Raw genomic sequence first — 12980 nt, forward strand, 5'->3', positions numbered from 1 at the left:
GAATCACTAGTTTAGAACAAGTAGCTTAAATCAGGTAGAACAAGGATCGAGACATCATGTTAATATCATAGTTTTAAAGAACAAAAGGCCCATGATGAAAGCAAATTTTTCACGAAGCAATGTAACAGATTTTAAGTGCTAAATTTTCTTCCCTTAAAATTGTCTATTCGTGCACCCTGGCATACCTGTACGGTAAGCTGAGGAGGATCCTTCTTTTCTGACTTCATTTCTATAACTGCAATGTTAGGTTTCTTTACTCCAGTTTCCGTTTTTCGAGATGATGGAGGAATAGAAGTAGTCACTGTTACAGGGTGTGGCTTGTTTACAATTACTCCAGTGGGTGGCATGGAATCACTATTACTTTGGGTTTGTCCTAAAGAGTTTGGGGAAGAGATGTGTCGACCATTTCAGAAATAAAGGGTAAAATCAAATACGTAACCTGGATGTTTATGGCTGAATTCTCACCTAAAAACCGAGTGCTAACTGCAGTCATCTCTTCTTCTATTATCATCACCGTCAACATACTCAGCATGGCTTCCCTTCAGCAGTGACTCACACTTACCAGGCACCCATATGTGCCAGACACTTCACATACACTATCTGGCCCTCAAATAAGCCTAGGAGGTGTTCATGTTATCCACATTTCACAGTTGAAGAAATAGGTTTAGAAACAACAGAATTGGTCAAAGGTCATGCCTGTTTATAAGTGACAGAGCTACGAGTAATATGTAGTGCACTACATCGGATTACTTTTATTCTCAAATCTTCATAGAGCAACCATGGACAGAAATAAAACCAACAATAAAATACTAGTGATTGACTACCAATAAATAGCACATATACTCACTATTTGGTAGTTATCACAGCTGTCAGAAACTTAGCTTTCACTTCAAAAATTCCACTTATTGCCTACATTTCAAAGTAAAGAGGGACAATACAGTACATTCTTTAGAAGCGTAGACTCTTTATAAAGCCAGACTGACTGGGTTTGAATCCCAGCTCCACTCAAGTTATGTGGCCTTTGACAAATTACTTAATTTCTCTGTGCCTTGGTTCCTTCATCTATAAAACTGGTATATTACCATGGGTTTTACAGGGTAGATTAAATAAATTGGTATATATAAAGTGCTTACGTCTATAGCTGGCACACAGCAAGGATTAGCTACTACATTAACAGAAGGCATGTTTGAACAGACACAGCTACCAAGGTGACATGTCACTAACTCATAATATCATAAATGAAAAATTTCCTCCTATGTTGGAAAATGTCCATATTTAAATCATTCAACAAAATTAAGAAAGAATAGCAAGGACACCAAAAGAAAAAAAACTGCTAACTATATTTTAAGAGTTAGTGTGGGAGCAAAAATGATTTGTTAAATTTTTACAGTCATGAGTCTGAGAGACCTCAGATAGGTAAATAACCAACTATTGGCCTAGGAGACACAACCACACAATTTTTACTTACCACAGCCTAGTTCAAACATACATAAAACTTACTTTAAAGTACTTCACCTAACACATGACACTGAACTACTTAGAATGTTTGAATTCTTTAATTATTATGAATATCTAGAACATATCTAAACATTTTATTGCTTTGTTTCATCTATAGCAATGTACTATAAAATAGCAAAGGAATGTTTCCTGTGAATGAAACTTTGGTGAGAGCCCATTATTTCAGAGACTGCTATTATACAAAGTAAGACACATTCTGAGGCCCTACCCACAGATACAACACATAGATGAAAAGGTAAGGGACTATCACGTCATTTTGAAAGTTCTGCCACTGTTGATAAGAATTTAAAATTTACCCTGTGTATTTTGTTGGGACTTACCTAAAAGAATAGCCATAGGAATTAGGTGACCTTCCAGTGTACCTGAAAGAGTAGGCATTTCTCTGCTTGGGCTGAACAAGTAATGCTGATCACCAGGAGGCAGCATCATAGGAATGGAGTGTTGCGATTTAGAATCCATTTTCACAGGTTTCATTGCATAAAAGTCAGTTTGTGTTCTTATTGACTTTACTTTAGTGCCTATAATAATTATCAATGGCAGATACTTTAAAATATTGTTTGAACATCTACTATCCAGCCAGCTAGAAATACAGATCTTTACAGAAAGATCTCCTTCTATATAATAAAGTTACAAGGCTCCCAAATAGAAGTAACATATAAACCAGGGGTTGGCAAAACCTTTTTCTTAAATGGCCAGACAGTAAACATTTTAGTCTCATGAGCCATGCAGTCTCAGCTACATGTCAATTCTGCCACTACAGCATGAAAGCAGTCATAGGCAATGCACAAATAAATGTGTGGCTATTTCCAATACTATTTATAAGAACAGGCAGCTGGGGGTGCCTGGGTGGCTCAGTTGGTTAAGCGTCTGACTTTGGCTCACATCATGATCTCATGGTTCATGAGTTTTGAGTCCGTGTTGGGCTCTGTGCTGACAGCCTAGAGCCTGGAGCCCGCTTCAGATTCTGTGTCTCTCTCTCTAGGGAGGGCCCAGCTCGTGCTCTGTCTCTCTCTCTCAAAAATAAATAAACTTAAAAAACAAAAACAAAAACAAAAACAAAAAAAAGAACAGGCAGCTGACTCGCAGGCCACGGTTTCTGAACCAATGAATATATGTAATAACTTCTTCAACTATTATGACAAGACAGATTCAATGACTAGGAAAAAAATGTTGAGTAAAAGATTCAGAATATTCAGACTGTATTATTTATTTAACCCATTACATATTTTCCCTTATGGGTACAAAAAAGTTAATGATCATATTTGGAATTGGATTTTTTTTCATCCTCTCATTACATCTTTACTCATGACATAATTCTGAATAACCAGCCTTTAACCTTTGAAATTATGTACAGATAATCAAATTATATACCTATTAAAATCTTATAGGAGTCAATATCATTATACACTTTTTCTATTCCTATGTATGAAAATCTATAGACATTAAATCCTGAGTTCTTTTTTTTAAGTTTTTTTTTTTTTTTTTTTTTTTTTTTTTTTTAGTAATCCCTACACTCATCCTGAGGCTTGAACTCACGACCCTGAAATCATGAGTCCCATGCTGTTCCAACTGAGCCAGCCAGGCACCCCTAAATCCTGAATTCTTAAAAAATTAGAAATTTGTCTGATTTCTACAGAACCTGAGGAAAGTGAAGAAAAGTAAAAGTATAAAGGAAAATAAACTATTTTCTAAATAAACTCCTGACATTACTACCTTTTTTCTTTTAATATGGGAGTAATTTTATGAATCTGGACTGTTAAACATAGATTTATGATCCTAGGAAGAAACATTTTAGTACCACATCTATATTTTTTTCATTCTGTTGTCTAGTATTCATTTATTCAATTAAATGAATATTTTTCTTGAATGTTCATTTAAAATTTTTCCAGCATTTTATATGTTAGGCATTGCCCCAGACACAGGAAACAGAGTAATGAATAAACCAAACGTACTCACTGAGTTTACAGTCTAGTAAGGAAAACAATCGATAAGCAAATAAAAATATAAAATCAGACATTTTCCCAAAGAAGGCATACAGGTGGCCAATAAACACATGAAAAGATGCTAATATCATCAGGGAAATGCAAATCAAAACTAGAACAAGATTATCACCTTACACCTGTGAGATGGCTAAAATAAAAACACAAGAAGTAACAAGTAAATGTGGAGAAAAAGGACCCCTCACGCACTGTTGGTGGGAATGTAAACTGGTAGAGCCACTGTGGAAAACAGTATGCAGTTTTCTCAGAAATTTAAAAAATAGAAATACCATATGATCCAATAATTCCACTCCTGTATATTTATCCAAAGAAAACAAAAACACTAATTCAAAAAGACAAATGCACTCCTGTATTTACTGCACCATTATTTACAATAGCCAAGATACAGAAGCAACTCAAGTGTCCATTGATAAACAAGTGGGTAAAAAAGATGTGGTGTGTGTGTGTGTGTGTGTGTGTGTGTGTGTATATATATATATATATATATATATATATATATATTATGCAGCCATAAAAAAGGATGAGTTTGTGCTATTTGAGAAAACATGGATGGACCTAGAGGGTATTGTTTTAAGTGAAGTATCTCAGAATGAGAAAGACAAATACCATATGATTTCACTCATAAGCAGAATCTAAAAACAAACACATAAACAAAAAGCAGAATCAGACACATAATAACACAGAGAATACACTGATAGTTTCCAGAGAGGAGGTGGATAGAGGGTTGGACAAAATGAGTGAAGGGGAATGGGAAATACAGTCTTCCAGTAATGGAACAAATAACTCAGGGGAATAAAAGGCAGAACATAAGGAATATAGTCAATGGTACTATAACTGAAATGGTACTATAAATGGTAACAGGACAGATGGTAGCTACACTTGTGAACATAGCATAATGTATACACTCGTCAAATCACCATGTTGTACACCTAAAACTAACGTAACATTGTGTGTTAGCTACACTCGGAGGAGAAGAAGGAGAAGAAGAAGAAGAAGAAGAAGAAGAAGAAGAAGAAGAAGAAGAAGAAAAAGAAGAGCAGCAGCATATAAAAAGCAAAAGGAAAAAGGGGATCCTGGGTGGCTCAGTCAGTTGAGCATCCGACTTCATCTCAGGTCATGATCTCGTGGTTCGTGAGTTCGAGCCCCGCGTCGGGCTCTGTGCTGACAGCTCGGAGCCTGGAGCCTGCTTCGGATTCTGTGTCTCCCTCTCTCTCTGCCCCTCCCCCACTTGCACTCTGTCTCTTTTTGTTTCTCAAAAATAAATAAACGTTTAAAAAAATGTAAAGAAAAGATTTAAAAAAAGAAAAAGAAAAAATATATATAACATCAGATTGTGAAAAGTGCAATTATGAAGAACAATAAGGCAGGGCAAGGGTACATAGAGGTACAGGAGATCGATTTTGGAGAGGATGGTCAAGGTAGACCTCTCTGAAGAGCTAACCTCTCAGAGGGGAGATCCAAAGAACTGCAGGAGTAAGCCACGCACACTTCTGAGGGATAAGCTGTCCAGGTAGAGAAAATGACAGACAGCAAGACCCACAGATAAGCATGTTTCTACAGGTTCAGTCACTTCTACCATTAAAAGGGTAACTTAATAAAATTATTTTTGGAATTTTAAGTATTTTAAGACTTCAAGTTATTTTTTGCAATGGCTTTCAAAAGCCCAAATATAAGTTAATATCAAAGTCCCAATAAAGAAGAGGAAATAGGGTAAATATCATCCATAAGCTATATGCTTTACTAAATCACACCAGTAGGATTTCTAGATAAACTGACACCCTATATATGATCACCTAACCTTTAGAAATGAAAGGAACAGAAAACTAAAGCAAAGCCACAGCTCCAACTTCCAGAAAGGGTAAGAAACAAAACCGAGCTGGTATCCACTAGTTATCATACTGCATATTGTTGAAGTGGCTTACTGGCTGCTAAAGTACAAGCTGAGGCACTTCAAAATGTAACCAAAGTCAACAGACTCAACGTTTAATGAAGAGTTATGTTTAAATACACTAGGGAAATGGCAGATGTGAGTCAAAACATACAGTAGTAAGTGAATTTTTTTTTAAGTTTATTTATTGTGAGACAGAAAGAGAGTGAGTGTATGAAAAGAGGCGGCAAAAGAGAGAAAAGGAGAGAGAGAGAGAGAGAGAATCCCAAGCAGTCTCCGCTCTGTCAGTGCAGCACAGAGCCCAACATGGGGTGTGATCCCACAAACCACGAGATCATGACCTCAGTGGAAATCAAGAGTCAGATGCTTAACTGACTGAGCCATTGAGGCACCTTTGAAGTTCTTTTTGGTGGTATACAAAAGTACTAAAACCTTTTTTTTCACCTTTACTACCTAAAGTTCTTTGAGAATAAAGAAAACTGCAAAAATGCCCATAAGCACTTTTATGATAATAGACAGCTGCTATTCTTCTTTCAGAAAGAACGGGATAGAACAATGTCTTCAAGGAAACGTCTACTTTCCCTAGATTATAATTTAAATTGTTCAAGACATCATCTCATAAATGCAAATTTTATCATGCTTTATATGAAGCTACCACTTAATCCTGTCTTGTCCCACTTACTCCTATCTTGTGACTTGAATCTGATCTACATTTTTTCCCATTTATTTGAATTTTATGCCTTGAACTGGTCTATTTCTTCTTACTCTCTTAGAAGGAATTGTTTTCCATCCCTAAGCATTATATAATTTGAACTGTATTTAGGAATGATAAAAAAAGAAAAAAATAACTTTACGTATTAAACTGATAAAATAAAAAACGAAGTTTACCACAAAAAAATGAGGTTCCTTACCTTTAACTTGTTCTATTACTTTTGGTCTCTGGGGTTTGGACTTAGGAGATGGAGAATTAAATCGGAGATACGGTCCTTTTTTAAGAGTGCTGCGATGGCCCTGATAAATTGGTTTTCCATAAATTTGTAACATATAATCCTCATCTTGTATCACTGTGGTTGCTTTTAAAAATCCCTAAGTACACAAAGTTATTCGACTCACCAAAAAAATGGTTATCAAACACATCTCATTTTTATAAAGCTTTCTTTTGTCACTTTCGTATTATAATAAGAATGACCAGGTCAGAAAAGTCCTCTACTTTAAATGGCTCTTAAATTCTGGGTATAGTTTTCACACTACAGCTTTAACATTTTAGGGTTTTCGAAGGCATAAAAATTAAGTATAAAAACCATCCACTCAAAAATCATAAAGGTTCTTATACTACTAAGCATATTTTCAGCAGCAAAAAGTAAGGTTTAAATACATTTTATATAAGTATAAATATATACATTCAATCACAATAAGATAACATAAATCATGTCTTTAAATGATTTTCTACATTCCTAATCCTGTCTTCAATCATAATCTAAATGCCACAATAAGGTAGCATTTACTAAATTAGATCTACTAAGTGCTAAGCATTGAATTAGATGCCTTATTAAGGTGCCCAACAATCCGTGTTTGGCATTAAGAAAGTTACAGCCTAATTACAGCAGCCAAAAACGTTCCCTCTGTAGCACTGAATATCATACCTCACAACCACCAGGCACTAGACATATTTGTTAAACTGAAAAATAAACAAAAAATATGTATATTCATATAAATACATACAAAGACGAAACCTAATTCTTAGTACCACAAACTAGAGAATCTAATGTTTGGACCAGATGATCTCTAGATATACCTGCTATAACTAAAATACTATGATTCTAAGTGTGAGATCTAAGAAGGAGGAAACTATGTATTTTGTGCACTGCTTTTCCACATTATGAATATCCAAAATCTAAATATCAATAGTTTAAAGATAGTTTACATTTCTATAGTCTTTCATATTTTTAGTTGCATTTTAATATTTGCTTTATTATTTATAGCTTAAAGGAAATGATCAATTATAATGCAATATTCATGTCACAAAATCAGAGTAGGATCTTACTTCTTTTCTCTCTTTCTGTAAGTTTGAAGCAGGAATGTTCCTCATGAGTGGATTTCTAAAATGCTCCTCTTTTTGTTTCTGAGAATGTTTTCTTTGAATTATAGAATTGTTTGCCGTTTTGTCTTGTATGTTAGTTTTAACATCTTTACTCATATTCTGAACTTTCTTGGTCCTTTGATTCTTCTGATCAAATCTCTTTTGTTCATAATCTTTTCTTGACAGCTCATCCTTAACATAACCAAAATTCAAATTACTTAAAATCTATCCAAGAAGTGGTTTCACATCTAAAGTATTAGAATTTATTTTCTATTATAAAAATATAATTTAGCAGATTTAAATGCTTTATAAATTAATTACATTGCCTTATATATGAATAAAAACTCTCTGGAAGAATAAGGAAAACCAAAAAGACTGGTGCCTTATGGAGCAGGGGGATGAGAAATAGATGAGGTACAAGAGTAGGAAGGCAGCTTTTCATTACAAATCTTACATTTTTTGATGTTTGAACCATAGGACTATAGTAAATGTTCAAAGAGTTAAATTTAAAAAATAAACTTCAAAAAAAGTAAACAACTTCGTAATACAACTCTGAAATAAGTATTTATAAACTAAAATCGCTTGAAAATTTGAACATACTTTGTAATGAATTCACAGTATTAGTATAACATATATTGCTAGCTGTCTACACAGCTAAAACTAATCTCCCAATCTTCTATTAGTTCAATTTTTTTTGTGCATCATATAGATAATATCATTTCTTCATAACATTAGAGATATACATTCTTAAACAACAAACTTTGTAAGTACATTTTAGCATTTATTGCTGTGGAAACCGAACTGACACTTCATCTTGCTACCATTGTGAGTAAGCATACACACACATCTTACAGTCAGAAAAAAACACTTTGCACCCCAAGATGAAAATAACAGGATTACCTTGTCTACTTTGCCCCCTCAAATATTTAAAATTTTAAAAATTTCCTTTAAATTACTTAGCCTCTAATGAAAACAGCTCTCCTTGATTTTTGCAGTGCTAATGTCTGAAAATACACTGTGAGCTTTGGGAGGTGAGAAAGTAGGGCCTTTTTCATCTGGAACTGACTTCTATAAACTTAGAAACCTAAGAAATCTTGTGTAGTATTTTCCCTTTAAATAACTTTGGTGTTTTTACTTTGTCAAGTCAGTGCTTCTACATCTGCGGTCTTGAAATGTTTTTGTAAGTATACTTTTTTATTTCTAAATGCTTTTGCTAAATTTTCTTTCAAATTACTCATATTTTCGTGATTGTCCAACAATTTTCCAGATAAGAGCTATATAATTTATGAGAAAAAGCACTTGCTAATAAGTAAAATGAGACTCATTACTAAGTAAAGAGTAACAATGAAATTAAAAATTATAAGCAGACTTATATATAAGGAATATTTTGAGAGTAAGTATGATACTTGGAAATTATCTGAGAATTCACCTAATTCTGTTTTTTCCAAAACCTACCTGAATTTCTGCAGAAATAGTCTTAATCCACTCATCTACTGTCTTTCTGATGCGGATCTTCTCTAACATCTCTCTATAAAAGAAAAAAGAATGGTCTTAAATTAGCATTTAATATTCTAAGAATAGAGCCGAGATCAGATCTCTTATCTAGTTTTGAATCTACTGTGTAGCCCAATAGGCTTCATTTGAAAAAAAAAAAAGCAACGTTATTAGTTTTCACCAAATGTTTGAAGGATGCTTGAATAGATCCCAAAAGATATATACCAAAGAAAGAAAAAAAAGGGAAAATTTCACATCTGTAAAAAGTAATAGCAACAGGTAGATATCTACATACCAACTTTATAATGAGTCCACATCATCAAAGGAAATAAAGAACCTTTTCAAAACACTGAAACACATTAAGCAAAATGAAATGCATAGAAAAAACTTAAGAAAGCCTAACAACTGGCAGTTTCACAAATAATCTTGGGATGCCAACACCCTGTCTTACCTGTTAGTAGATAGAGCATTGATAAATGAATACATGGCAGCTCCATCCTTTGCACGAATAATAGCTTCCAGGTTTTCTTCAAGGACTTTTTTATTGTTTTGTACTCCTCTCAAAATCTTCTCAGCATCTTTCAAGACAGATCTGTTATTGGTTGTTTGAAGCTTAATGGAATTCTGTGGAAGATCAGCAAGTCTTGACATAATCAGAGACTCTTTTGGCTTAAAGGAAAAAGGCAAACATGTTACCATATAAAGTTCATACTAATTATTTTAACGCAAGCAAGAGCTCTTGCTATACTTGGGGCCATACACTATGCCAATACAGTCTAAGGACTCCATGTGTCAAACTCAAGAGCTATAAAACAAGTACTTGGCATAAGTAACTACACTTATGGTTAGCATTTCATAATGTCTATTTGTTGAGCCACTATATTGTACTCCTGAAACTAATATAATATTGAATGTCAACTATACTGTAGTTAAAAATTAAAATTAAAAAATAAAATTGGTAATTAAGGTTTCTTTCTATTTGGAAGTATTAATGTGAACGTTAAGTGAAATAGGACTGGTAAGTCTGTAGAAGTGCTAGGCAGTCCAGTGGCCAATAAAAGTTTTATCTGGGAAAGAAAGCAAAAACAAAGTAAGCAAGTTGGCACTAGGTAAGCATGGCAGACACTTTGGACCAGAGAAACAAAGGTCATTCACAGTTCTCTTTCTCCCTTTTACCCTCTCCAACAGAAGGTGGAAAGCTAGCAGTGGCCATGTAGCATTCCTGGCAAAGGGCTATAAGTAGACATCACTTAGGGGTTCTGGAAAAGTTTTATAAAGAGAAAAGCCGGGGCTGGCCTATCTTTTTCAGTGCCTTGTCTTCATCCTTCTGCTTGCTTTCTGTCCTGATAACTTTTATATTTCTTCATAATTTTTACCTTTCTATTCCTCATCAATTTTAATATCTTGTTCCCACTTTACCTGGACTATGCCATTTGTTTCTTTCCTCTTTTGGCCAGGATCATGAAGAAAATCATCAGACCTCTGCACAGTCAATTTAGCTGCTCCTAGTTCTTCACAGGAAGGAAATCTTTGACAGGAGAGAGCGTCAATGCTATGAAAGATTTAAAAATAGAGTTTCCTAAATTGTCATAAATTCAGCAAACATTTGAAGACATAAATCTTTGATGCATTCTTAGTTATACAGTTCCATTAAATGGTAAATGGTGTTCCATTAAATAGTAAAATGAAATTAATCAGTCAAGTGATTAAACATATGACCAGACTGGTTTAGTAGGAAAAGAGCAGCAGGGTAGAGTACGAACCTCTAAAAGACCACTCCTCCATAAAAGCAAAGAGCACACAGACAAAAATGGTCAAAATCAGCTTTTTCAGAACTCTGGATATTAAACAAAGGCTTGCAACAACTCAAGGAACATTTCATTAAGAAAACAGCTGACTCTCGGTAAGAACAGCAAGCTTTATGGCATTTTTTATGGCGTTTATGCTTCATTCTAAGACCCTTTCCTTAACCCTGTGGTAGCCTTGAAAATCAGCTTTATCACCCCTCTAGCTGTGAAAAACAACAGCCTAACCACCACTCAAAAGGGCAGAACAGGTTTGGAGCTCCTCAAAAAGTGCCATTCACAGGATTTCTCTTTATTTTCCCAGACTCAGAGCTAGTTCAGTGAGAAGCCCTAATGCCAGGTCAATTTTTGAAAATAGTAGCAACTGTTTAACATCTTAGCTGCCCGAGGTGGCTATAGCAGTTGAGGTAAACAAGGAATGACAATAGACTAAAACTCGGGGGGTATAGGATATCTATGGTGGAGCTTTGAAAAGCCCTAACTGGGGATCCAGAGGCCATGTGCATATATAGGCCTCCATGAATGCCCAAGCACGCTCTGAGAAAAGCCTAATCTCGTATGTCAGGCTGACCTTGAGACTCTGTGCCAGAGCACTGAAGGTGTGCCCCAATACCACATGTATGCATTCACACATGTTGTGTATCCATGCGTGTGTGCACGTGTGCATACACATACACGCACACACACACAGAGCCCCTTGATACTCAGAGGGAGACTTACAGGTTCAAGGTAGTTAAGGAAGTCTCTTTCTAATCATTAGTAGACTTAGCTCACCAAATAGAGAACCACCACACATGACAAAGACCACAAGCTTTACAGAACTCGTCACTAAACAAACTGCAATAAAAACAGCAACAACAATTGCTAGGGGATGGAAGAATCTGATTTTCAGAGTTGCCACACTGTATTATTTGAAACGTCCAATTTTCAACAAAAAGTTATGAGACACACAAAGAAACTAAAAAGTATAGCTCGTACACAAGAAAAAACAGAGTTAACAGAAACTGTCCTTGAGAAATCCCAAATATTGGACTTCCTAGGCAAGGACTATATATTAGCTATTACTAAAGGAAAATTATATTCAAAGAATTAAAGGGAAGTATAAGAATGAAATCTTACCAAATAAAGAATATCAATAAAGAGATAGAAACTATTTTAAACAAAAAAATAAAAACCTAAACAGAAATTCTGGAGTTGAAAAATACAATAACTAAAATGTAAAATTCACTAGAGGGACCAAACAGCATATTTGTTTGAGTAGGCAGAAAAAGAATTAGTGAACCTGAAGATAGGCAGAGATTATCCAATCTAAGAAACAGAGGGGGAAGAAAAAGAATGAAGAAAAATTAAGAGCCTCAGATATCTATGAGATACTATCAAGCATACCAACAAACAACATAGTCCTAAGAGAAGAGAAAGGTTATGTGTACTATTTAACTCTATAAAGAAATAACGACCAAAAAAACCCCATATTTAATAAATATTAATCCATTCATCCAAGAAGCTCAAGAAACTTCACATAGGATAAACTCAAAGAGATCCACACCAAGATACATCAGAGTCAAACTGTCGCATGCCTAAGACAGAGGGAGAATCTTGAAAGCAGAAAGAGAAAAATAACTCATCATATACAGAGGTTCTTCAATAAGATTAACAGCTGACTTTGTATCAGAAACCACTGCAGTCCAGAAGGCAGAGTTGACACATTCAAAGCGCTGAAAGAAAAAGAAGGTCAAGCAAAAATTCTATATCCAGCAAAACTACCCTTCAATAATAAAGGAGAAATAAACACATGGATCAATGGAATAGAATGGAGAGCCCAGAAATAAGCCCATACTTTTATATAGTCAATTAATCTATGATAAAACAGGTAAGAATATACAAATGGTGGAGAAGACACTTTCTTTAATAAACAGTGCTGGAAAAACTGGACAGCTGCATGCAAAAAAAAAGAAACTGCACCACTTTCTTATACCATGCACAAAAATAAACTCAAAATGGATTAAAGACCTAAACATGAGACCTAACACCATAAAACTCCTAAAAGAAAACATTGGCAGTAATATGGTTGATGTTGGCCTTAGCAACATTTTTCTAGGTATGTCTCCTTAGGCAAGGGAAACAAAAGCAAAAATAAACTATTGGGGCTACACTAAAATAAAAAACTTCTGCACAGTGAAGGAAACCATCAACTA

General features: G+C 34.7%; 1 protein-coding gene across 8 annotated transcripts in view; it reads right to left on the bottom strand.

The window, feature by feature from the left end:
• The window catches only part of KIAA0586 (KIAA0586 ortholog), a 114329-nt gene that overhangs the window by 77539 nt on the left and 23810 nt on the right, over positions 1-12980 (bottom strand). For 6 of the 8 annotated variants that reach the window (XM_086709646.1, XM_086709648.1, XM_086709643.1 and 3 more), the window contains 7 exons: positions 10400-10532; positions 9432-9649; positions 8942-9014; positions 7451-7678; positions 6318-6492; positions 1839-2036; positions 186-373 (listed from right to left, as the gene is read on the bottom strand). In XM_086709646.1, coding sequence (XP_086565772.1) covers positions 186-373; positions 1839-2036; positions 6318-6492; positions 7451-7678; positions 8942-9014; positions 9432-9649; positions 10400-10532 — 1213 coding nt within the window. The remainder of the gene's footprint in view (positions 1-185; positions 374-1838; positions 2037-6317; positions 6493-7450; positions 7679-8941; positions 9015-9431; positions 9650-10399; positions 10533-12980) is intronic. The other 2 variants (XM_086709645.1, XM_086709642.1) reach the window with 1 other exon arrangement.

The sequence above is a fragment of the Puma concolor genome, chromosome B3 (assembly GCF_028749965.1).
Source record: "Puma concolor isolate L17-30 chromosome B3, mPumCon1.1.hap2, whole genome shotgun sequence".
Taxonomy (NCBI): Eukaryota; Metazoa; Chordata; class Mammalia; order Carnivora; family Felidae; genus Puma; species Puma concolor.